Source organism: Microchirus variegatus, assembly GCF_963457635.1.
Source record: "Microchirus variegatus genome assembly, chromosome: 23".
Classification (NCBI taxonomy): Eukaryota; Metazoa; Chordata; class Actinopteri; order Pleuronectiformes; family Soleidae; genus Microchirus; species Microchirus variegatus.
Window position 1 is genome coordinate 6953492 of NC_139824.1, and position 27963 is coordinate 6981454.

Genomic DNA, 27963 nt, shown 5'->3' on the forward strand with positions numbered 1-27963 from the left:
GTGGCAATCCTAATTAGCTAAGTGACAAACTTCTCCCGTGCCATTTTTAATGTATCAGTGTCATGACTCCCTGTGGAGGGCAATAACTCTGCTCCGGTAATCATTAAGTGATGATTATCATGCACTTGCTCATTGTTAGATATACTAGTAATAGAGTTTGCTTTTTTTTTTCTTTTTAAAGGACAGTGTTGTAGTCAAGTCATTTAATCCCAAATCCAAATTAGTCACCGACTGCGCAATTCCGGTTGTCAATCACACTGATGTCCACTCATATGCACTGTGCTTTATAATCTATTTTCCTCTAAATGGGAACATAATTTAATAAACTGAACAAACATCATGTCTTATTGAAGATGAACTGCAACAAGAGTTTGAGGCCATTAACTCTTCAAGAAAATGCTTACTGACATTATAAATTATGTGGAGTTATGAGTTATTGTTGTAGTCTTTCTGGCTTGGACCTAAAAGAATATGTCTATCTATTTATATCCAGTGTGTTGGAATGATAGTGGGATGGATAGACTGGTAGGGAGGGAGGTGGAGGAGAAGAAAGTGGAGGGGACATCTACATCTTGAGCACAGTGCATTGTTGCATTTATCAGACATCATCATGCTGAATCACATCTATCGGAACTGAAGTTAAATGAAAATAATACTTTCATAGCAATTAAACAAAGTCTGAGTCTGATTTTATTTGGTGGGTTCAGTGCCTCCATCTTATAGTACACTATATGGACTAACAGGGACTGTAATGGATTCAGATACGTATAGAGTACTCTAATATGGAGCTGGCTCCCCTTTCGAAGCTTCCACTCTTCTTGGAAGACTTTCCTCAAGATTTGTTTCTGTGGGGATTTGTGTCCATTCGGAGCATTTATAACTTCAGGCACTGATGTTGGACAAGAAGACCTGGCTCAAATTCTCTGTTCCAGTTCACCCCAAAGCTGCCGGATGGGGTGGACATCAAGTTCTTCCACACCAAACTCAAGCCATGTCTTTATAGTCCTTGCTTTGTGCTCTATGGCAGCACAGTCATGTTGGAATAGAAAAGGGTCTTCCTCAAACTGTTGCCAAGCATAGCATCGCCTAGAATGTCTTGGTATGCTGAAACGCTAAGATTGTCGTTGATTGGAAATAAGGGGCCGAGCATAAAGCCTGAAAAACAGCGCTAATTCAATAATAACAGGTGTGGCCAAATACTTTTGTCCACATAGTGTGTGTCAAACTGAAGGCCCATGAGCCACATCCTGTCCTTTATCTAATGTGTGTAAAATAAATAGCTAAACAGTTGACTTGTATTTATTAGCTCTAAATGACCTTTTCTGGCATAAACACTGACCTTGTCAGGGCTAGTACTCCTCATGGAGACTAAAACATGAGACAGAGTGCAAGGATTAGCGATAGCACTTTGGTTAGGCGTTCCAAATGAAAGGAAATCAATAAGTGTCCTTTAAAGAATAACTGTGCAAACCTGTGTGTGTGTGTATGCAGGATCAAGAGTTACAAATAAGTAAGGACAATTAGTAATACGCGTATATGGCCATATGCGTAGACAAAGTGTTTTTTTCCACACCTTTGAGTATTATAAATACATGATAATATTGTGATCACTTCTGAGGAGGTGAGCATGGTGACAATAATGACGTAGACTCTGCTCACTGTGATCTCTCATCTCATTTCCAGCTGCCTTCTGGGGTGACATCGCTTTGGACGAGGACGACCTGCGGATGTTCCAGATTGACAGGACGATAGACCTCACACAGCACACACACATGCACGCACACTCCCGGCAGGGGCACACATCTGGTGAGTGAAACACTCCTATTCCTATCAAGCTGAAGAGTAAAACAGCCTGATTGGGGAAGCAGAAGGCCAGTGGGCCCCCTGAGAATATCAGTGTTTTGGTTGGGAATCACAGGGTACCTCAGGATAGGGTTTCTCTATTTATTCACAACATAGAGAACAAAGCGCATAAAGTCTATGTATTGAATGTGGATGGAGCATCTCTTAACGTAGTTTTCTCCTCCATTATCCCGCTGTAAACTCGCTCTTCTTCAGCCAGGTAGCTTCTGCCCAAGTTTCCCTCATTCACATGAAGTAAGGATGCCCAGTAAGTGAAACTGGCATAGACTGTTTACTCTAATTTGTTCATTAAAATATCTATATTTGCCCTGGCGTATGGCGGAAGGACGACGATATATCACTAAATCGATTTTTGACCCAACCCTAATCAGATTATTTGTGTTTTGACTGTTGGCACTTGTGTGTGTGTGTGTCAGGTGGCCTGGAAGACCATGAAATTGCGAAGAAAAGAGGGTCGTTATACCTGCTGCTGGAAAGAATACGCAGATTTGGTTTCGGTAAGAAGGACGATTATCAGCAATTGCTCTGATTTGAATGCTTTGAACGCTTTAAGGACAATACTTTTGGTTTTGCATGTTTGATCACTTAACCACAAGTGTTTCAGATTTCTGTGGAAAGTTACTCAGACTGATGTCCATGTATTTTAGTCTTGGGAAAAAAAGTGTTTTTCTGCAGGGTTTTGGTTGATGTTGCAACCATATTTCATCAAATTTGATAGCAGAGCACACGCCTTGTTTTTTGAGTAATAATGTAAAAAAAACAACTGCTTATTAATGCAAACCACGCATGCTTTTAGGAGAAAAGGTCAGTGTTTGTCATCGCTTTCAGTAAAAGCTGAAGAATAATCATTAGGGCTGAATGATCAAAATATTTGAAACAATATAATTAGCAAATAGTGAAGGCCTTATTATAAAAGTTAATATTGTGATGGAATCTTAATTGCAACTCTATCTCATGTCTCATATACAGCTCTGTCATGGTTAAGGTATTACTGTAGGTACTTTTCTCAAATGGTTCGAAGGCTGCAGATTGAAACCCAGTGGCCTTTATGACAGAGTGTAGCTGAACTGTTGACAGCTCAAGTCCATCCTCCATAAACTGCGCAAGTAGATGAGATTGAGTAAGAACTCACAACCTTCTTCACTGTAGCAAATCAACTCGAGCAGTTTGAATTAATAACTTTCTTTTAACCCTTAGAACACAGAGCATTTCGGCTGCTTTTTGCCATCACTAGGTTTAAATGTACAGTATAAGTTAAACGAATGTGCAATATAGAGTCTTATATCCTTTTTTCAACACAACCTAGGCAATCTGCTGAAAAAATGTATTTCATTTTCACCAACTATATAAACACACCTGAGCAAAAAGTACTAAAACTGTTTAAAATTGGACTGAATTCGTGAAATTTGGAAATTCGTCACAGTTCAAAGTTCACATGGCTCATTTTTAGGAACAAAAACAAAAGAAAAACTGTCTTTTTTGTGACTTCTGCACAATTATTGCTGCTTTATATCACTATATAAATACATTTATATAAATGTGTTATAAAATGAATCATAATTCTGACTCAAGAACACAGAAGAAGGTTTTAGAGTTTTTTTTTCTTTTTATTATTATTAATAAGAATAAGAATAATGTATGTAATGTAATGTAATACAATGTGAATCTTGTTTCTTTGCTCCATATAAAAAATAATATCATATAATAATAAATAAATAATATAAAATAAAATATATAAATATAAATAAATATAAAATAAAAAGAAATAACAATAAATCTAAACTAAAAAATGTTGGTTTATGACAAAACAAGACATTTGACAACATCATTATTTCGAGGTTTGGGAAACAACGATTAACATTTTTAAACATTTTGTGGACCAAGAAATTAATCAATTATGAAAACAATAATTAGCTGCAGCTTTATTTCTATTTATATCCTTGTCATTTTCACATTCTCTTCCCTCTCTTTCTTAGACTATCTCCCTAAAAATATAAGCAAGGGAGCTGCTAGTCCCAAGAGCCAAACTGGGAAAGCCGGGAGGACTGGGAACGTCGTGAAGAGCCGTATTCCTCGAGCGGCCACATCCCGAGCCGAGAGGATATGGCCTGGAGGAGTCATTCCCTACGTCATAGGAGGAAACTTCACTGGTAAGAAAATCCACTGGACGGTTGCCCACACTGCTCAGCATTAAAACACACACATACTGTGAGTGTGGGAGACACGGATGTAAACTGTGTGTGTGTGTGTGTGTGTGTGTGTTTTAGGGAGTCAGAGGGCCATGTTTAAACAGGCCATGCGGCACTGGGAGAAACAGACGTGCGTGACGTTCATTGAGAAGACAGATGAGGAAAGCTACATCGTGTTCACCTACAGACCCTGTGGGTGAGTTTGGAAGATGTCTCTGGATGTGTGTGTGTGTGTTTGTGTGTGTGTGTGTGCCTAGAGTTCAGCAGTGACCTTGTCACAGTGAGAGACGATGCGGTCACTCAACAATGGCTCCTTTTTCCTTCCTGTCCTGCTCCTGTTTCCCCGTCCCACCAATCACGCTGTGCTTTAAGTGTTTGTATGTTCGTGCAGCTTTTTTTCTTTTCTTTTCTTTTCTTTTTTTTTTTTTCTCATACTCTGCAGAAGTGCATTGTTCTGTTGAGTGGCAGCACCGCGGGGTCAGAGTGTGTTTGTACAGTGGTGGCACTTCACTGGTTGTACATTGTGAGGTTGTAGAGAGGCCGAGATGAGGACGACCACAGTTTGTCGCTTCAAGGGACTGTTGTGCAGATGTTTGAAAGAGCTGTGGATTTCCAGTATTTGATAAAAAATAACTTTATCAGTTTTTATTGATATGCCAAACTGCTTTTTTTCTAGTTTATAATTAAACCATATTGAATTTTTAATCACATTTAAAAAAAAAAAGTTAATTGAAGATATCAAATTAAATGTCTAAATTTATATATACACATATATATATATATATGTATATATATATATATATATATTTTGTTTTTTTATTATTATTTACCACGTAATGTTATACTAGCACTTTTTAAAGTTGGGTTCGGAAGACAACTATTGCACTCTTCACACAATTATGCCTCAAAATATAATTTCAATGTAATTTGTTTTTTTATTGTACACTGACACAGATGTAAACTGTGTTAGTATTAGACCATTTAAGGCAATATCCAGAACCACATCTGCTGATGGAACAATCACAGAAAGAGTATAGTCTGCAATAATAAACATGTATTGTCTTTACTCCCGACGTATCTGTAATAATCAAATCACTGAAATAATTGTTGAAACGGGAAACAGATTTTAGTAGCACCGTGAATCCATTACTTGGATGTGCATACAGTATATTTTCATAGTTTTGCAGCTGAAGTAGGTTACTCATGAATAAATGCATTTTTTATTGATTTAATTTTTTATTTTCTGCCAGTTAGATAAGCTACAGATATATGTGTTAACTGACGATACCAAGCATCTCCCTTCTCTGTGATAGGCTGCCTCCATCAGAGATTAGACATTTTAATCTGTTGCATAAATATCCTGCAGCTTCTATTTGTGTGTGTGTGTGTGTGTGTGTGCGTGCGTGTGAGAGAGAGAGAAACTACTGCTGGAATACAACATTTGCGCCATCTGTTGTGTTAGACTGTGCGTGTGAGGAGCTGAAACACGGCCACTGCAAAGAAAAAGCCTCCATCTACTCCAGTGACTCCTGATCCTTAGCCTGTAATCAGCTCACTGGATAAGTTTAATCAGATGTATTAGCCTTGCACCGACGTCTCCCTCCGAACCAGAAAAACAGAATGAATGAGTGTGTGTGTGTGTGTGTGTGTGTGTGTGTGTGTGTGTGTGTGTGTGTGTGTGTGTGTGTGTGTGTGTGTGTGTGTGTGTGTGTGTGTGTGTTTTGTGTGCTCTGTGATTGACAATGTGTGATTTCGCACAGCTCATTCACATCGAGTTATGAAAGTGCAGCGTTACTGGAACATACTCTATGTAAATAAATCCTGACACTTTTTGTCTTGTTGATATAGTACATGGCAGGAAATCCTGAAAAGAAGTGTGTATTTGTGTGTCTGCGTGTGTGTGTGTGTGTGTTGAGTACGACACTGCTGAGGCTTTTTTGTGCTGCCAAATGTGTAGTAAATGTCATCTGCCCTTCTCCCTGCTATCGTCTTCCTCCTATTTCTTAATAGGTGTTGTTCCTATGTGGGTCGTCGAGGCAACGGACCCCAGGCGATCTCCATCGGCAAGAACTGTGACAAGTTTGGCATCGTGGTGCACGAACTGGGCCACGTCATTGGCTTTTGGCATGAGCACACGCGGCCTGACCGGGACGATCACGTGACCATCATCCGGGATAATATCCAACCAGGTGAGGCCAGATTCCTTACCCAGTATGCATCTGGGTCTCTGGATGATTCATTGAGCACTGTCTCTATGTGGAGATGAGTCGGGACAGTGACAGACCACACATAGGCATGTTTTTAAATTCACACCTGTGTCTGGCTGCGTGTGAATGAGGCTGTTAATGGATGTGAAGTCGCCTCCACCAAGAGACAGTCCCACACCTTTCCTTCAACACTCCTCTGTACTCTGTACAGGGATTCACCATCTGACAGGTGTTAGATTAACTTAGCAATGAGACCTCAAGAGAGCTGAGCTGAAGCCTTTATTTAGAAACACATCACATGCTACTAACTGACCACACTTTCAAATATTTTACACACAGTAAATGCTATAACAATAAAATTCCTACACAGATGTTTGTGTAAAAATACTTATTCAACTTTTTTACTCAAGTAAACAAAGTGAAGCCTTATGGTGATTTTTGTTGCTGTGGATGTAACAATGTAACATGCTGCATCCTTTATCTGAAAACAGGCTCTATCAAGGAAAACGATCAGACCTGAATGAGGGAGCATTTAGGTGTACTAGTGCAGTGGCTGACAGTCACAAAACAGCTAGCTATGCTAATGCTAATCGAAAATGAAAACATTTGCGTTGTGCCTAATGAGGTGGCACAGTGTTTTTATTATGTTAGCCCTACGCAAATGCTAATCGTAGCTTTACTGGCTTACCTTTGGAAACAGGTTCCCCAAGTTAGCCGCAAAGTAGTAGCATGCTAATGCAAAATAAATATGTGCTTGCGTATTGGTGAATGGACTTTGTCATTTCAGTATAAAGGCCACATTATACTTCTCCGACTGCGTATGCGTTATCCGTCTGCGTCACCACGGAGACGCCTCGAGCATTTATACTTCTGCGTCGTGGTGACGGACACTCGCTGCAATTTCCCGCCCGATCAGTAGGGGTCGCTGCGCAAGGTTGTTGTGCTTCTGGCTACAGTGAGCAATGGCGTCCGAGAAAGAAAGAGAGAGAAAGACTGTTGTTGTTGAAAAAGTGGCCGTTTCTCACTTTTCTGTGTAACGGAACGCAGTTTTAAGATAATTTGAGGCGAGAAATTGGCCATTTAGGGTCTAAACATGTGCTGTGTGTGTTAAGATATGACGTATTTATAGTTCGGCAGCGGTGTTATCGGCGGGGATCAGCTCCGCCTCTGTCAGGACGCCCGGAGCGCACTGAGAGCCGGCACAGAGCAGCTTAGCTCAGCCTGTCCTGAGGACCAATCGCAGCTCTTGCCGTCTCCGTAGTCCCTTGACGGAGTGACGGACACTTAAAAAATATTTCGTGCAGACGGAGACTACGCAGAGGCTCTTCGACAGTCTCTGCGTCGACGCAGAGTCTCTACGTAGCCTACGCAGAGCACTTTACGCAGAAGTATAAATTGGGCTTCACACCATGTTCTGCCGTGAACCGTGTGAAAATGTCTCACCAACCTGTTCTCAGCCAGCTTGAATATCAATGTGGGGCATGACATCTAAACTCTGTTATACTGAGAGAGATTTGTGTGGACAGGCTTCATCTTCATCTGTTTAAACTCCTTTGACAACGGTTTTAATGTAATTGACATTTGTTCACATTCGAGCAGGGTTCTACAGGTCCTTGAAAATTTGTGAATTTGAAAAACAAGATTCAAGGCCATTGGGTCATTGAAAGTTCTTGAATGTTGTGCAAGATAGAGGTTAAGTTTACATTGAGGTAAATATCTTCCCCGCACATGTTCCCTTGTTTTTTACGACACCACCTACTGTTTCATGCACCCTGCATTGCCTGATATATGTAGACTAGGCCTACGCAGAGCAAATGCTAGTGGTGTTGTGGACACTGTCCACTGTCTCTCTCCACCGTTGACGTGAGATTCCATGTAGAACAATGAGCGAGTAATGTTAAGCAAGAGAGAGCAAATGCTGTGATGCCTGGGAAATGCAAATTCTAAGATCTCTGGCTCATCAAAGAAAATTACATAGACTGAATTGTCCAAGATCCCAAGGACAATCTCTTGTCCAGATGCAGAGCATGCTGCAAATCAATAAAAGTGGACGGCATGGACAAAACAGCGCTGACAAGTTGCCCTCTCATCTTAAGCTGTGCTCAGCACATTCAGTCGTTGAATTTGAGGGGAAATTGGTCGTGGAAAGTTCTTGAGAAGTCTTTGAATTAGATGCCAACCAAGGTGTGGGAACCCTTTTCGAAATGATGCACTACAGTTTTAAATATAGAAGTAAACATTTTTTATACGATACCTCTTTTGATAACTTGGCAGAATGAAAAATGTTCTAGGCACACAAAATAGAAAAGGTTAACAACCTGCACACTATGGAATGTCTTGCTTCTCTGAAGTTTCCTGCTTCACTTCCTTCATTTCCCTCTCTCTGTTGTAATGTCGCTTATGGCAGAAGTCTTGATGTTAAGAAGGTGGCATGCAAAGACCATCACGAAAATAAGTCATTATTCCAGTATCAAGCCTGTTTTGAGTTTGTATGGAGTAGAAAATACTGATATCTGTGTTCAAATGTGCAAAAATGTTAAATCACGTGTTGTGTAAATGATATACTTGCATGTTTTTTGCAGCGTACTATACATATACAGGTTATACCATGCTAACGTGGAATGAAGACAAACTGCTTAATGCTGTTGTCTGTGCATGTGCATCTGTGTGTGTGTGTGTGGTTCCCAGGGCAAGAGTATAACTTCCTCAAGATGGAGCCAGGGGAGGTCAACTCTCTCGGGGAACCATATGATTTTGATAGCATCATGCACTACGCAAGGAACACCTTCTCACGGTAACCAGCTGCAACACTTCATCTGCTGACTTCTTTTAAATTTACAAAACAGATCTGATACGTGCCCTGCCAAAATAAACCTGATATTTCTCAACTCCTGCCTCTCTTTGTTGTGAAACAGTGATAGATAGATAGATAGATAGATAGATAGATAGATAGATAGATAGATAGATAGATAGATAGATAGATAGATAGATAGATAGATAGAATCCTGTTATAATGTTTGAAAACATGATCTGCTTATTAAACCTCTGCTTTGCTCCCTATAGGGGGATGTTCCTTGACACCATCCTTCCATCCAGAGATGAAAATGGGGTCCGGCCTGCTATTGGTCAGCGGACCAGACTCAGCAAAGGAGACATTGCCCAGGCAAGGAAGCTGTATAGATGTCCAGGTACTGAGATAAGACCACACTGTGCAAATGGATGCTATTGTGCATGTGTATACTGCAGTCAAAAGATAACATCTGTTTATCTGCTCAAATATTTGGTATAAAATTGGCAGATCCCTCTAATCCTCCAAGGCACAGAGGTGAAGTTGAGTCATTTATTTTTCCATATATCATATACTAGATCTGCTCAAACTGAGACGTGCGCAGTAATGTCACGCCGCATTCTTTCTGTGGACACTCATAGACATAAATGCAGTCCCTAGCCCCTTACCCTAACCTTTGCCATCAAGGCTAAATACGCTAGCCCTTAACCTAACCCTAAAACCAGGTCTTAACCACCAACAAGCCCTTTAAAGTTGTGTGGATCAGTCTTTTTGGTCCTCATACGAGAATATATACAAAGGTATTTGCCTAACAGTGTTACCCCAAACCTATATAATAACCAGTTATTGTCTAACCCCAACCTTAACCTAACCACAATTCAAATATTCTCCCTAAACTCTGAAATTTGATTCAATAACCCTCAGAATCTAGGTGTTGGCTCATTAGGACCAGGTTTTGCTGAGGACTACTGGTCCGGACAAAGTCCAAAGAATGTAACAAATACAAATTGGTCCATAATCTGGTTCACTTAGATGCACTTCAAGTCTGTTTAACTTAGTTCTGTTGATTATGTCTGTCTGTCTATCATATACTGTATACATTCATATGCTGTACTGTATACTGTACATTACAGAATATACACAATTCTAATCTTAGAATGTATAAAATTGCATATCATTCTGATCCTGGAGACAGAACAGGTCTGTGTTAGTGTGTCTCGCATCGAAATAGATTCAACTTCAACCTTATAAGGTCATATTTGAGTGATACCATATTTACTGACAGATGAACAGAGCCCCAGGGCATTGTGGGGGGAAAACAGCATGCATGATGGGATAGGAGGGGCACATTTGGCTAACCTCATTTTGACAGACAGTGCTGGCGTTTGAACTCAAAATGAAGTATAGATATATTTTAATAATAATATTGTTAGTTATTTTTTCCATGAATGGCCACACAGTCCTTTCCATTGTAATCCATTGTAATTAAGTAAGTATGTAAGTCTTCCTTATTAGGAGTAAATGAGTCAACTGGGAAGTTTTAATGCTGCTGGGTGGTGACAGGGCTCAGAGTGTGGTTGGACCGCACAGACATACTTAAACACATGGGACGACAAACAAACAAACTGTCGCCTCCTACATGTAACACTGAAGGAAAACAAAGACAACATGAAACATGACTTTGTTTGGGAGGGTAATCTTAATTCCTTGACGGTTTTCTGGCTTATAAATACATTTCAAACAGTTTCCATATGGACAGATCAGATAATGCAGACGTGAATGTTGGCGCAATGGAGTTGTTTTGACAAATTATCTAGATTGTATTTATTTTGGTGATTTGGAATGAGAGGAAGAAAAAAAAGAGCTTTGTGTTGAAAATTAATAGGTATGGGAGCCAACAAATATAATAAACCCATCTTAAATCATCAGTGCTCAGCTGAAAGGATTTCACATAACAGCAGGACTGTGACCACAAAAATGTAACTTGGTGTGTGTATGTGTTACAGCATGTGGAGAGACGCTCCAAGAGTCAACAGGCAACTTCTCATCTCCTGGTTACCCCAACGGATACCCTTCATACACACACTGTGTCTGGAGAATATCTGTTACACCTGGAGAAAAGGTATATTACTATTATTTTTATTAATTTAAAAGAGACCGTGTAAGTTAAGTCTGAAGTCAGGGCTTGGGCCAGATAAATAATTTAAGAGTTGTTTTTGTCTCGGAGCAACAGCTGGTGGGTGGACATTTTATGCTTCAGTGTACAGTTGAAACATAAATATGTGGAATTCCTATTGCGTGTATATGCTTGGGTTTCTTTGTGCATGCTGGGCAGTTCCTGCCCCGTCAGTCTTTGACTCAAAGATATTAGTAGATGCTTGTACACAGAGGGAAAAGAAGAAAAAAACGATGAAAAACATGCATGTTTGACATGAATGACAGAAGACCATATTTATTCTCTGGTATTTGACGTAATAGTTCTACAGGAAACTGCCTTATACTAATGAGCTGAAAGGGGGGACATCACCATCTTGTGCAGTGGAGTTGAACCATAGGTCGACTTAACACTAGAACACTAACATCAGGTGATTTTCACCCACACGATTCTGAATACGTGATTTTTTTATGTTGCTGTTGTTTGAGTTGCATGGGTCCTTGGGGACCTTCATGTTGTTTACTGACAATATCGAGGTTGGAGTGTTTCCCCATCAGTTTCTTTCAATAGGCATGTGTTTGGGTGAGTTTCACCCAACGTTAGTTATAGAAGGTAACTTTTTTTTTCTGAGGTATTTTACCTGTCCCAGGAAAGGGTAGACCAAATAACAAGTTCCCAGCTCCATTTTAATTTTGGCCTGGGGGGTTTGTATAGGGTCCCCCAATGATGCCTTGTTTTGTTTTGTGAGATGTTGTAGGTTTTGAAAATAAAAGAAGAGTATTTTGTAGGTTAGTAAGTTATTCAAAATTTGACAAAAAGAGTCATACAATAGCATGTCTTCAAAAATGGTCAAAAATGTCAAAGTGCAGTAAGTCGTCCAAAAATTGTTGAATACGTCTGGTATAGCATGCTGTCAATAATGGTAAAAAACGTCATACTATAGCATGTCGTTCAAAAATGGTCAAAAACGTCATAGTATAGCATGTCGTCCAATAATGGTCAAAACCGTCATACTATATAGCATGTCGTCGAAAATGGTAAAAAACGTCATACTATACTATGTCGTCCAAAATTTAAATTTTTTTTTGAAAAACGTTTTTTTGGTCTATGCCGTCCATAATGTGACCATTTTTTGGAAAAAAAAAGTTGGTCCAAAATTTGACAAAAACGACATACTATATACTATGTCGTCCAAAATCTGACCATTTTTTTTGGAAAAACGTTTTTTTGGTCCAAAACTTGACAAAAAGGTCATACTATACTATGTAGTACATCCTACTATACTATGCCGTCCATAATGTGGCCATTTTTTGGAAAAAAAAATTGGTCCAAAATTTGACAAAAACGACATACTATACTATGTCGTCCAAAATTGGACAATTTTTTTGAAAAACGTTTTTTTGGTCCAAAACTTGACAAAAAGGTCATACTATACTATGTAGTACGTCCTACTATACTACGCCGTCCATAATGTGACCATTTTTTGGGAAAAAAAATTGGTCCAAAATTTGACAAAAACTACATACTATACTATGTCGTCCAAAATTGGACATTTTTTTTGAAAAAGTTTTTTTGGTCCAAAACTTGACAAAAAGGTCATACTATACTATGTAGTACGTCCTACTATACTATGCTGTCCATAATGTGGCCATTTTTTGGAAAAAAAAATTGGTCCAAAATTTGACAAAAACGACATACTATACTATGTCGTCCAAAATTGGACAATTTTTTTGAAAAACGTTTTTTTGGTCCAAAACTTGACAAAAAGGTCATACTATACTATGTAGTGCATCCTACTATACTATGCCGTCCATAATGTGACCATTTTTGGAAAAAAAATTGGTCCAAAATTTTACCAAAAACGACATACTATACTATGTCGTCCAAAATCTGATCATTTTTTTTGAAAAACGTTTTTTTTGGTCCAAAACTTGACAAAAACGTCATACTATACTATGTAGTGCGTCTTATTATACTATGCCGTCCATAATGTGACCATTTTTTGAAAAAAAAAAATGGTCCAAAATTTAACAAAAACGACATACTAAACTATGTCGTCCAAAACTGGAAAAAGAAATTTGAAAAACGCTTTATTGGTACAAAACTTGACGAAAAGGTCATACTATACTATGTAGTACGTCCTACTATACTATGCCGTCAACAATGTGACCATTTTTTGGAAAAAAAGAATTGGTCCAAAATTTGACAAAAAACGTCATACTATAGTATGTCGTCCAACAATGGTCAAAAACGTCATACTATAGTATGTCGTCCAACAATGGTCAAAAACGTCATACTATAGCATGTCGTTGAAAAATTGTCAAAAACGTCATAGTATAGTATGTCATCCAAAAATGGTGAAAAACGTCATACTATAGCATGTCGTCCAAAAATGATGAAAATTGGGAAAATACATCATACTATAGCATGTCGTCCAAAAATGGTCAAAAACGTCATACTATAGCATGTCGTCCAAAAATGGTCAAAAACGTCATACTATAGCATGTCGTTGAAAAATGGTCAAAAACGTCATAGTATAGTATGTCTTCCAAAAATGGTCAAAAACGTCATACTATAGCATGTCGTCCAAAAATGGTCAAAAACGTCATACTATAGCATGTCGTTGAATAATTGTCAAAAACGTCATAGTATACTATGTCGTCCAAAATTGGAACATTTTTTTGAAAAACGTTTTTTTGGTCCAAAACTTGACAAAAAGGTCATACTATACTATGTAGTACATCCTACTATACTATGCCGTCCATAATGTGACCATTTTTTGGAAAAAAAAATTGGTCCAAAATTTGACAAAAAACGACATACTATATATACTATGTCGTCCAAAATTGAATTTTTTTTTTGAAAAACGTTTTTTTGGTCCTAAACTTGACAAAAAGGTCAAACTATACGATGTAGTACGTCCGACGATACTATGCCGTCCATAATGTGACCATTTTTTGAAAAAAAAGAATTGGTCCAAAATTTGACAAAAACGACATACTATACTATGTTGTCCAAAATTGGAAAAAATTTTTGAAAAACGTTTTTTTGGTCCAAAACTTGACAAAAAGGTCATACTATACTATGCTGTACGTCCTACTATACTATGCCGTCCATAATGTGACCATTTTTTGGGAAAAAAAATTGGTCCAAAATTTGACAAAAACTACATACTATACTATGTCGTCCAAAATTGGACATTTTTTTTGAAAAAGTTTTTTTGGTCCAAAACTTGACAAAAAGGTCATACTATACTATGTAGTACGTCCTACTATACTATGCCGTCCATAATGTGGCCATTTTTTGGAAAAAAAAATTGGTCCAAAATTTGACAAAAACGACATACTATACTATGTCGTCCAAAATTGGACAATTTTTTTGAAAAACGTTGTTTTGGTCCAAAACTTGACAAAAAGGTCATACTATACTATGTAGTGCGTCCTACTATACTATGCCGTCCATAATGTGACCATTTTTTGGAAAAAAAAATTGGTCCAAAATTTGAAAAAAACGACATACTATACTATGTCGTCCAAAATCTGACAATTTTTTTTGAAAAACGTTTTTTTGGTCCAAAACTTGACAAAAACGTCATACTATACTATGTAGTGCGTCCTACTATACTATGCCGTCCATAATGTGACCATTTTTTGGAAAAAAAAATTGGTCCAAAATTTGACAAAAAAGACATACTATACTATGCCGTCCAAAATTGGAACATTTTTTTGAAAAACGTTTTTTGGTCCAAAACATGACAAAAACTTCATACTATACTATGTAGTGCGTCCTACTATACTATGCCGTCCATAATGTGACCATTTTTTGGAAAAAAAAATTGGTCCAAAATTTGACAAAAACGACATACTATACTATGTCGTCCAAAATTGGAAACCAAATTTGAAAAACGTTTTTTTGGTCCAAAACTTGACAAAAAGGTCATACTATACTATGTAGTACGTCCTACTATACTATGCCGTCCATAATGTGGCCATTTTTTGGAAAAAAAAATTGGTCCAAAATTTGACAAAAACGACATACTATACTATGTCGTCCAAAATTGGACAATTTTTTTGAAAAACGTTTTTTTGGTCCAAAACTTGACAAAAAGCTCATACTATACTATGTAGTATGTCCTACTATACTATGCCGTCCATAATGTGGCCATTTTTTGGAAAAAAAAATTGGTCCAAAATTTGACAAAAACGACATACTGTACTATGTCGTCCAAAATTGGACAATTTTTTTGAAAAACGTTTTTTTGGTCCAAAACTTGACAAAAAGGTCATACTATACTATGTAGTACGTCCTACTATACTATGCCGTCCATAATGTGACCATCTTTTGGAAAAAAAAATTGGTCCAAAATTTGACAAAAACGACATACTATACTATGTCGTCCAAAATTGGAAAACATTTTTGAAAAACGTTTTTTTGGTCCAAAACTTGACAAAAACGTCATACTATACTATGTAGTACGTCCTACTATACTATGCCGTCCATAATGTGACCATCTTTTGGAAAAAAAAATTGGTCCAAAATTTGACAAAAACGACATACTATACTATGTCGTCCAAAATTGGAAAACATTTTTGAAAAACGTTTTTTTGGTCCAAAACTTGACAAAAACGTCATACTATACTATGTAGTGCGTCCTACTATACTATGCCGTCCATAATGTGACCATTTTTTGGAAAAAAAAATTGGTCCAAAATTTGAAAAAAACGACATACTATACTATGTCGTCCAAAATCTGACAATTTTTTTTGAAAAACGTTTTTTTTGTCCAAAACTTGACAAAAACGTCATACTATACTATGTAGTGCGTCCTACTATACTATGCCGTCCATAATGTGACCATTTTTTGGAAAAAAAAATTGGTCCAAAATTTGACAAAAAAGACATACTATACTATGCCGTCCAAAATTGGAACATTTTTTTGAAAAACGTTTTTTTGGTCCAAAACATGACAAAAACTTCATACTATACTATGTAGTGCGTCCTACTATACTATGCCGTCCATCATGTGACCATTTTTGGAAAAAAAAGATTGGTCCAAAATTTGACAAAAACGACATACTATATACTATGTCGTCCAAAATTGGACACATTTTTTTTAAAACGCTTTATTGGTCCAAAACTTGACAAAAACGTCATACTATACTATGTAGTGCGTCCTACTATACTATGCCGTCCATAATGTGACCATTTTTTGGAAAAAAAAATTGGTCCAAAATTTGACAAAAAAGACATACTATACTATGCCGTCCAAAATTGGAACATTTTTTTGAAAAACGTTTTTTTGGTCCAAAACATGACAAAAACTTCATACTATACTATGTAGTGCGTCCTACTATACTATGCCGTCCATAATGTGACCATTTTTTGGAAAAAAAAATTGGTCCAAAATTTGACAAAAACGACATACTATACTATGTCGTCCAAAATTGGAAACCAAATTTGAAAAACGTTTTTTTGGTCCAAAACTTGACAAAAAGGTCATACTATACTATGTAGTACGTCCTACTATACTATGCCGTCCATAATGTGGCCATTTTTTGGAAAAAAAAATTGGTCCAAAATTTGACAAAAACGACATACTATATACTATGTCGTCCAAAATTGGACAATTTTTTTGAAAAACGTTTTTTTGGTCCAAAACTTGACAAAAAGGTCATACTATACTATGTTGTATGTCCTACTATACTATGCCGTCCATAATGTGGCCATTTTTTGGAAAAAAAAATTGGTCCAAAATTTGACAAAAACGACATACTATACTATGTAGTACGTCCTACTATACTATGCCGTCCATAATGTGACCATCTTTTGGAAAATAAAATTGGTCCAAAATTTGACAAAAACGACATTCTATACTATGTCGTCCAAAATTGGAAAACATTTTTGAAAAACGTTTTTTTGGTCCAAAACTTGACAAAAACGTCATACTATACTATGTAGTGCGTCCTACTATACTATGCCGTCCATAATGTGACCATTTTTCGGAAAAAAAAATTGGTCCAAAATTTGAAAAAAATGACATACTATACTATGTCGTCCAAAATCTGACAATTTTTTTTGAAAAACGTTTTTTTGGTCCAAAACTTGACAAAAACGTCATACTATACTATGTAGTGCGTCCTACTATACTATGCCTTCCATAATGTGACCATTTTTTGGAAAAAAAAATTGGTCCAAAATTTGACAAAAAAGATATACTATACTATGCCGTCCAAAATTGGAACATTTTTTTGAAAAACGTTTTTTTGGTCCAAAACTTGACAAAAAGGTCATACTATACTATGTAGTACGTCCTACTATACTATGCCGTCCATAATGTGGCCATTTTTTGGAAAAAAAAATTGGTCAAAAATTTGACAAAAACGACATACTATACTATGTTGTCCAAAATTGGACAATTTTTTTTTAAAACGCTTTATTGGTCCAAAACTTGACAAAAAGGTCATACTATACTATGTAGTACGTCTTACTATACTATGCCATCAATAATGTGACCATTTTTGGAAAAAAAGATGGTCCAAAATTTGACAAAAAACGTCATACTATAGCATGTCGTCCAAAAATGGTGAAAATTGGGAAAATACGTCATACTATAGCATGTCATCCAAAAATGGTCAAAAACGTCATACCATAGCATGTCGTCCAAAAATGGTCAAAAACGTCATACTATAGTATGTCGTCCAAAAATGGTCAAAAACGTCATACTATAGAATTTCGTTGAAAAATTGTCAAAAACGTCGTAGTATAGTATGTCGTCCAAAAATGGTCAAAAACGTCATACTATAGAATGTCGTTGAAAAATTGTCAAAAACGTCGTAGTATAGTATGTCGTCCAAAAATGGTGAAAAACGTCATACTATAGCATGTCTTCCAAAAATGGTCAAAAACGTCATACTATAGCATGTCGTTGAAAAATGATGAAAATTGGGAAAATACGTCATACTATAGCATGTCATCCAAAAATGGTCAAAAACGTCATACCATAGCATGTCGTCCAAAAATGGTCAAAAACGTCATACTATAGTATGTCGTCCAAAAATGGTCAAAAACGTCATACTATAGAATGTCGTTGAAAAATTGTCAAAAACGTCGTAGTATAGTATGTCGTCCAAAAATGGTGAAAAACGTCATACTATAGCATGTCTTCCAAAAATGGTCAAAAACGTCATACTATAGCATGTCGTCCAAAAATGATGAAAATTGGGAAAATACGTCATACTATAGCATGTCGTCCAAAAATGGTCAAAAACGTCATACTATAGCATGTCGTCCAAAAATGGTCAAAAACGTCATACTATAGCTTGTCGTTGAAAAATGATGAAAATTGGGAAAATACGTCATACTATAGCATGTCGTCCAAAAATGGTCAAAAACGTCATACTATAGCATGTCGTCCAAAAATGGTCAAAAACGTCATACTATAGCATGTCGTTGAAAAATTGTCAAAAACGTCATAGTATAGTATGTCGTCCAAAAATGGTCAAAAACGTCATACTATAGCATGTCGTCCAAAAATGGTCAAAAACGTCATACTATAGCATGTCTTCCAAAAATGGTCAAAAACGTCATACTATAGCATGTCTTCCAAAAATGGTCAAAAACGTCATACTATAGCATGACGCCAAAAAAGGTCGAAAACATCATAGTATAGTATGCCGTCCAATAATGGTCAAAAACGTCATACTAAAGTATGTTGTCCAAAAATGGTGAAAAATATCATACTATAGTGTGTCGTCCAAAAATGGTCAAAAACATCAGACTATAGCATGTTGTCCAAAAATGGTCGAAAATGTCATAGTATAGTATGTCCTACAAAAATGGTGAGAATTGGGAAAATACGTCATACTATAGAATGTCGTCCAATAATGGTCAAAAACGTCATACTTTAGCATGTCGTTGAAAAATTGTCAAAAACGTCATAGTATAGTATGTCGTCCAAAAATGGTCAAAAACGTCATACTATAGCATGTCGTCCAAAAATGGTCAAAAACGTCATACTATAGCATGTCTTCCAAAAATGGTCAAAAACGTCATACTATAGCATGTCTTCCAAAAATGGTCAAAAACGTCATACTATAGCATATCGTCCAAAAATGGTCAAAAACATCATACTATAGCATGACGCCAAAAAAGGTCGAAAACATCATAGTATAGTATGCCGTCCAATAATGGTCAAAAACGTCATACTAAAGTATGTTGTCCAAAAATGGTGAAAAATATCATACTATAGTGTGTCGTCCAAAAATGGTCAAAAACATCAGACTATAGCATGTTGTCCAAAAATGGTCGAAAATGTCATAGTATAGTATGTCCTACAAAAATGGTGAGAATTGGGAAAATACGTCATACTATAGAATGTCGTCCAATAATGGTCAAAAACGTCATACTTTAGCATGTCGTTGAAAAATTGTCAAAAACGTCATAGTATAGTATGTCGTCCAAAAATGGTCAAAAACGTCATACTATAGCATATCGTCCAAAAATGATGAAAATTGGGAAAATACGTCATACTATAGCATGTCGTCCAAAAATGGTCAAAAACGTCATACTATAGCATGTTGTCCAAAAATGGTCAAAAACGTCATACTATAGCATGTCGTTGAAAAATTGTCAAAAACGTCATAGTATAGTATGTCGTCCAAAAATGGTCAAAAACGTCATACTATAGCATGTCGTCCAAAAATGGTCAAAAACGTCATACTATAGAATGTCTTCCAAAAATGGTCAAAAACGTCATACTATAGCATATCGTCCAAAAATGGTCAAAAACATCATACTATAGCATGACGCCAAAAAAGGTCGAAAACATCATAGTATAGCATGTTGTCCAAAAATGGTCGAAAATGTCATAGTATAGTATGTCGTACAAAAATGGTGAGAATTGGGAAAATACGTCATACTATAGCATGTCGTCCAATAATGGTCAAAAACGTCATACTATAGCATGTCTTCCAAAAATGGTCAAAAATGTCATACTATAGCATATCGTCCAAAAATGGTCAAAAACATCATACTATAGCATGACGCCAAAAAAGGTCGAAAACATCATAGTATAGTATGCCGTCCAATAATGGTCAAAAACGTCATACTAAAGTATGTTGTCCAAAAATGGTGAAAAATATCATACTATAGTATGTCGTCCAAAAATGGTCAAAAACATCAGACTATAGCATGTTGTCCAAAAATGGTCGAAAATGTCATAGTATAGTATGTCCTACAAAAATGGTGAGAATTGGGAAAATACGTCATACTATAGAATGTCGTCCAATAATGGTCAAAAACGTCATACTTTAGCATGTCGTTGAAAAATTGTCAAAAACGTCATAGTATAGTATGTCGTCCAAAAATGGTCAAAAACGTCATACTATAGCATATCGTCCAAAAATGATGAAAATTGGGAAAATACGTCATACTATAGCATGTCGTCCAAAAATGGTCAAAAACGTCATACTATAGCATGTCGTCCAAAAATGGTCAAAAACGTCATACTATAGCATGTCGTTGAAAAATTGTCAAAAACGTCATAGTATAGTATGTTGTCCAAAAATGATCAAAAACGTCATACTATAGCATGTCGTCCAAAAATGGTCAAAAACGTCATACTATAGAATGTCTTCCAAAAATGGTCAAAAACGTCATACTATAGCATATCGTCCAAAAATGGTCAAAAACATCATACTATAGCATGACGCCAAAAAAGGTCGAAAACATCATAGTATAGCATGTTGTCCAAAAATGGTCGAAAATGTCATAGTATAGTATGTCGTACAAAAATGGTGAGAATTGGGAAAATACTTCATACTATAGCATGTCGTCCAATTATGGTCAAAAACGTCATACTATAGCATGTCGTCAAAATATGGTCAAAAACGTCTTACTATAGCATGTCTTCCAAAAATAGTCAAAAACATCATACTATAGAATGTCGTCCAAAAATGGTCGAAAATGTCATAGTATAGTATGTCGTACAAAAATGGTGAGAATTGGGAAAATACGTCATACTATAGCATGTCGTCCAATAATGGTCAAAAACGTCATACTATAGCATGTCGTCAAAATATGGTCAAAAACGTCTTACTATAGCATGTCTTCCAATAATGGTCAAAAACGTCATACTAAAGTATGTTGTCCAAAAATGGTCAAAAATATCATACTTTTGTATGTCGTCCAAAAATGGTCAAAAACATCATACTATAGCATGTTGTCCAAAAATGGTGGAAAATGTCATAGTATAGTATGTCGTACAAAAATGGTGAGAATTGGGAAAATACGTCATACTATAGCATGTCGTCCAATAATGGTCAAAAACGTCATACTATAGCATGTCGTCAAAATATGGTCAAAAACGTCATAGTATAGCATGTCGTCCAAAATGGTCGAAAATGTCATAGTAAAGCATGTCGTCCAAAAAGGCCAAAAACGTCATACTATAGCATGTTGTCCAAAAATGGTCAAAAACGTCATAGTATAGCATGTTGTCCGAGATAACGCCTTCTAGCGGTGGCTCAGTTGGTAGAGCACCTGCCCCATATGTTGAGGCTGTAGTTCCTTTTGCAGGTGACCCTGGTTCGAATCCCTCACCAAGCGGTCTTTCCTGCATGTCATTTCCCATCTCTCTGCCTCCTGTTTCCTGTCTCTCTCCACTATACATTCATTAAAGGCAAAAAGGCCCAAAAAAATATATTAGAAAAAAATGGTCAAAAACGTCATACTATAGCATTTCATTCAAAAACGGTCAAAAAACGTCATAGTATAGCATGTCATGCAAAAATGGTTTAAAACTTCCTACTATTTCATGTCGTTCAAAAAAGGTCAAAAACGTCATACTACAGCATGTCCTTCAAAAATGGTCAAAAACGTCATAGTATAGCATGTCGTCCAATAATGGTGAAAACCGTCATACTATATAGCATGTCGTCGAAAAATGGTAAAAAACGTCATACTATAGCATGCCGTCCAATAATGGTCAAAAACGTCATACTATAGCATGTCGTCAAAATATGGTCAAAAACGTCATACTATAGCATGTCGTCAAAATATGGTCAAAAACGTCATACTATAGCATGTCGTCAAAATATGGTCAAAAACGTCATACTATAGCATGTCATCCAAAATGGTCGAAAACATCATAGTATAGCATGTCGTCCAAACATGGTCAAAAACGTCATAGTATAGCATGCTGTCCAAAAATGGTCAAAAACGTCAAACTATAGCATGTTGTCCAAAAAAACACCCTTCTAGCAGTGGCTCAGTTGGTAGAGCATCTGCCCCATATGTTGAGGCTATAGTACCTTTTGCAGGTGACCCTGGTTCGAATCCTGCACCAAGCGGTCTTTCCTGCATGTCATTTCCCATCTCTCTGCCTCCTGTTTCCTGTCTCTCTCCACTATACTTTCATTAAAGGCAAAAAGGCCCAAAAAAATATATTAAAAAAAAATGGTCAAAAACGTCATACGATAGCATTTCATTCAAAAATTGTCAAAAAACGTCATAGTGTAGCATGTCGTGTAAAAATGGTCAAAAACGTACTACTATTTCATGTCGTTCAAAAAAAGTCAAAAACGTCATACTACAGCATGCCCTTCAAAAATGGTCAAAAACGTCATAGTATAGCATGTCGTGCAAACATGGTCAAAGACGTCATACTTCAAAAATTGTCAAAAACGTCATACTATAGCATGTCTTCCAAAAATGGTCAAAAATGTCAAAGTGCAGTAAGTCGTCCAAAAATTGTTGAATACGTCTGGTATAGTATGCTGTCCAATAATGGTCAAAAACGTCATAGTATAGCATGTCGTCCAATAATGGTCAAAACCGTCATACTATATAGCATGTCGTCGAAAAATGGTAAAAAACGACATACTATACTATGTCGTCCAAAATTGACATTTTTTTTGAAAAACGTTTTTTTGGTCCTAAACTTGACATAAAGGTCAAACTATAATATGTAGTACGTCCTACTATACTATGCCGTCCATAATGTGACCATTTTTTGGAATAAAAAATTGGTCCAAAATTTGACAAAAACTACATACTACACTATGTCGTCCAAAATCTGACCTTTTTTTTTTGAAAAACGTTTTTTTTGGTCCAAAACTTGACAAAAACATCATACTATACTATGTAGTGTGTCCTACTATACTATGCCGTCCATAATGTGACCATTTTTTGGAAAAAAAAATTGGTCCAAAATTTGACAAAAACGACATACTATACTATGTCGTCCAAAATTGAAAAAAAATTTTGAAAAACGTTTTTTTGGTCCAAAACTTGACAAAAAGGTCATACTATACTATGTAGTACGTCCTACTATACTATGCCGTCCATAATGTGGCCATTTTTTGGAAAAAAAAATTGGTCCAAAATTTTACCAAAAACGACATACTATATATACTATGTCGTCCAAAATCTGATCATTTTTTTTGAAAAACGTTTTTTTGGTCCAAAACTTGACAAAAACGTCATACTATACTATGTAGTGCGTCTTACTATACTATGCCGTCCATAATGTGACCATTTTTTGGAAAAAAAAATTGGTCCAAAATTTGACAAAAACGACATACTATACTATGTCGTCCAAAATTGAAAAAAAAATTTGAAAAACGTTTTTTTGGTCCAAAACATGACAAAAACTTCAAACTATACTATGTAGTACGTCCTACTATACTATGCCGTCCATAATGTGACCATTTTTTGGAGAAAAAAAATTGGTCCAAAATTTGACAAAAACGACATACTATACTATGTCGTCCAAAATCTGACAATTTTTTTTGAAAAACGTTCTTTTGGTCCAAAACTTGACAAAAACGTCATACTATACTATGTAGTGCGTCCTACTATACTATGCCGTCCATAATGTGACCATTTTTTGGAAAAAAAAATTGGTCCAAAATTTGACAAAAACGACATACTATACTATGTCGTCCAAAATTGGAACATTTTTTTGAAAAACGTTTTTTTGGTCCAAAACATGACAAAAACTTCATACTATACTATGTAGTGCGTCCTACTATACTATGCCGTCCATAATGTGACCATTTTTTGGAGAAAAAAAATTGGTCCAAAATTTGACAAAAACGACATACTATACTATGTCGTCCAAAATTGGAAAAATATTTTGAAAAACGTTTTTTTGGTCCAAAACTTGACAAAAAGGTCATACTATACTATGTAGTACGTCCTACTATACTATGCCGTATATAATGTGGCCATTTTTTGAAAAAAAAAATTGGTCCAAAATTTGACAAAAACGACATACTATACTATGTCGTCCAAAATTGGACACATTTTTTTTAAAACGCTTTATTGGTCCAAAACTTGACAAAAAGGTCATACTATACTATGTAGTACGTCCTACTATACTATGCCGTCCATAATGTGACCATTTTTTGGAAAAAAAATTGGTCCAAAATTTGACAAAAACTACATACTATACTATGTCGTCCAAAATTGAAAAAAAAATTTGAAAAACGTTTTTTTGGTCCAAAACATGACAAAAACTTCAAACTATACTATGTAGTACGTCCTACTATACTATGCCGTCCATAATGTGACCATTTTTTGGAAAAAAAAATTGGTCCAAAATTTGACAAAAACGACATACTATACTATGTCGTCCAAAATCTGACAATTTTTTTTGAAAAACGTTTTTTTGGTCCAAAACTTGACAAAAACGTCATACTATACTACGTAGTGCGTCCTACTATACTATGCCGTCCATAATGTGACCATTTTTTGGAAAAAAAAATTGGTCCAAAATTTGACAAAAACGACATACTATACTATGTCGTCCAAAATTGGAACATTTTTTTGAAAAACGTTTTTTTGGTCCAAAACTTGACAAAAAGGTCATACTATACCATGTAGTACGTCCTACTATACTATGCCGTATATAATGTGGCCATTTTTTGAAAAAAAAAATTGGTCCAAAATTTGACAAAAACGACATACTATACTATGTCGTCCAAAATTGGACACATTTTTTTTAAAACGCTTTATTGGTCCAAAACTTGACAAAAAGGTCATACTATACTATGTAGTACGTCCTACTAAAAACGACATACTATACTATGTCGTCCAAAATCTGATCATTTTTTTTTGAAAAACGTTCTTTTGGTCCAAAACTTGACAAAAACGTCATACTATACTATGTAGTGCGTCTTACTATACTATGCCGTCCATAATGTGACCATTTTTTGGAAAAAAAAATTGGTCCAAAATTTGACAAAAACGACATACGATACTATGTCGTCCAAAATTGAAAAAAAAATTTGAAAAACGTTTTTTTGGTCCAAAACATGACAAAAACTTCAAACTATACTATGTAGTACGTCCTACTATACTATGCCGTCCATAATGTGACCATTTTTTGGAAAAAAAAATTGGTCCAAAATTTGACAAAAACGACATACTATACTATGTCGTCCAAAATCTGACAATTTTTTTTGAAAAACGTTTTTTTGGTCCAAAACTTGACAAAAACGTCATACTATACTATGTAGTGCGTCCTACTATACTATGCCGTCCATAATGTGACCATTTTTTGGAAAGGAAAATTGGTCCAAAATTTGACAAAAACGACATACTATACTATGTCGTCCAAAATTGGAACATTTTTTTGAAAAACGTTTTTTTGGTCCAAAACTTGACAAAAAGGTCATACTATACTATGTAGTACGTCCTACTATACTATGCTGTATATAATGTGGCCATTTTTTGAAAAAAAAAATTGGTCCAAAATTTGACAAAAACGACATACTATACTATGTCGTCCAAAATTGGACACATTTTTTTTAAAACGCTTTATTGGTCCAAAACTTGACAAAAAGGTCATACTATACTATGTAGTACGTCCTACTATACTATGTCGTCCAAAATCTGATCATTTTTTTTGAAAAACGTTTTTTTGGTCCAAAACTTGACAAAAACGTCATACTATACTATGTAGTGCGTCTTACTATACTATGCTGTCCATAATGTGACCATTTTTTGGTAAAAAAAATTGGTCCAAAATTTGACAAAAACGACATACTATACTATGTCGTCCAAAATTGGAACATTTTTTTGAAAAACGTTTTTTTGGTCCAAAACTTGACAAAAAGGTCATACTATACTATGTAGTACGTCCTACTATACTATGCCGTCCATAATGTGGCCATTTTTTGGAAAAAAAAATTGGTCCAAAATTTGACAAAAACGACATACTATACTATGTCGTCCAAAATTGGACCAATTTTTTTTAAAACGCTTTATTGGTCCAAAACTTGACAAAAAGGTCATACTATACTATGTAGTACGTCCTACTATACTATGCCGTGAATAATGTGACCATTTTTGGAAAAAAAAATTGGTCCAAAATTTAACAAAAAACGTCATACTATAGCATGTCGTCCAAAAATGGTGAAAATTGGGAAAGTACGTCATACTATAGCATGTCGTCCAAAAATGATCAAAAACGTCATACTATAGCATGTCGTCCAAAAATGGTCAAAAACGTCATACTATAGTATGTCGTCCAAAAATGGTCAAAAATGTCATACTATAGCATGTCGTTGAAAAATGGTCAAAAACGTCATAGTATAGTATGTCGTCCAAAAATGGTGAAAAACGTCATACTATAGCATGTCTTCCAGAAATGGTCAAAAACGTTATACTATAGCATGTCGTCCAAAAATGAAGAAAATTGGGAAAATACGTCATACTATAGCATGTCGTCCAAAAATGGTCAAAAACGTCATACTATAGCATGTCGTCAAAATATGGTCAAAAACGTCATACTATAGCATGTCATCCAAAATGGTCGAAAACGTCATAGTATAGCATGTCGTCCAAACATGGTCAAAAACGTCATAGTATAGCATGTTGTCCAAAAATGGTCAAAGACGTCATAGTATAGCATGTTGTCCAAAAATACATCCTTCTAGCAGTGGCTCAGTTGGTAGAGCACCTGCCCCATATGTTGAGGCTGTAGTACCTTTTGCAGGTGACCCTGGTTCGAATCCCGCACCAAGCGGTCTTTCCTGCATGTCATTTCCCATCTCTCTGCCTCTAGTTTCCTGGCTCTCTCCACTATACTTTCATTAAAGGCAAAAAGGGCCAAAAAAATATATTAAAAAAAAATGGTCAAAAACGTCATACGATAGCATTTCATTCAAAAATTGTCAAAAAACGTCATAGTATAGCATGACGTCCAAAAATGGTCAAAAACTTACTACTATTTCATGTCGTCCAAAAATGGTGAAAAACGTCATACTATAGCATGTCTTCCAAAAATGGTCAAAAACGTCATACTATAGCATGTCATCCAAAAATGATGAAAATTGGGAAAATACGTCATACTATAGCATGTCTTCCAAAAATGGTCAAAAACGTCATACTATAGCATGTCGTCCAAAAATGGTCAAAAACGTCATACTATAGCATGTCGTTGAAAAATTGTCAAAAACGTCATAGTATTGTATGTCTTCCAAAAATGGTCAAAAACGTCATACTATAGCATGTCGTTGAAAAATGGTCAAAAACGTCATACTAAAGTATGTTGTCCAAAAATGGTCAAAAATATCATACTAAAGTATGTCGTCCAAAAATAGTCAAAAACATCATACTATAGCATGTTGTCCAAAAATGGTCGAAAATGTCATAGTATAGTATGTCGTACAAAAATGGTGAGGGCCAAAAAAATATATTAAAAAAAAATGGTCAAAAACGTCATACGATAGCATTTCATTCAAAAATTGTCAAAAA

General features: G+C 35.9%; 1 protein-coding gene across 1 annotated transcript in view; it reads left to right on the plus strand.

Annotated features, from left to right (window-relative positions):
• The window catches only part of tll1 (tolloid-like 1), a gene marked incomplete at both ends in the record, with an annotated part of 75616 nt that overhangs the window by 20148 nt on the left and 27505 nt on the right, over positions 1-27963 (plus strand). The window contains 8 exons of the mRNA XM_083909144.1: positions 1684-1806; positions 2280-2360; positions 3840-4013; positions 4131-4248; positions 6063-6241; positions 8948-9053; positions 9323-9447; positions 11054-11169. Coding sequence (XP_083765270.1) covers positions 1684-1806; positions 2280-2360; positions 3840-4013; positions 4131-4248; positions 6063-6241; positions 8948-9053; positions 9323-9447; positions 11054-11169 — 1022 coding nt within the window. The remainder of the gene's footprint in view (positions 1-1683; positions 1807-2279; positions 2361-3839; positions 4014-4130; positions 4249-6062; positions 6242-8947; positions 9054-9322; positions 9448-11053; positions 11170-27963) is intronic.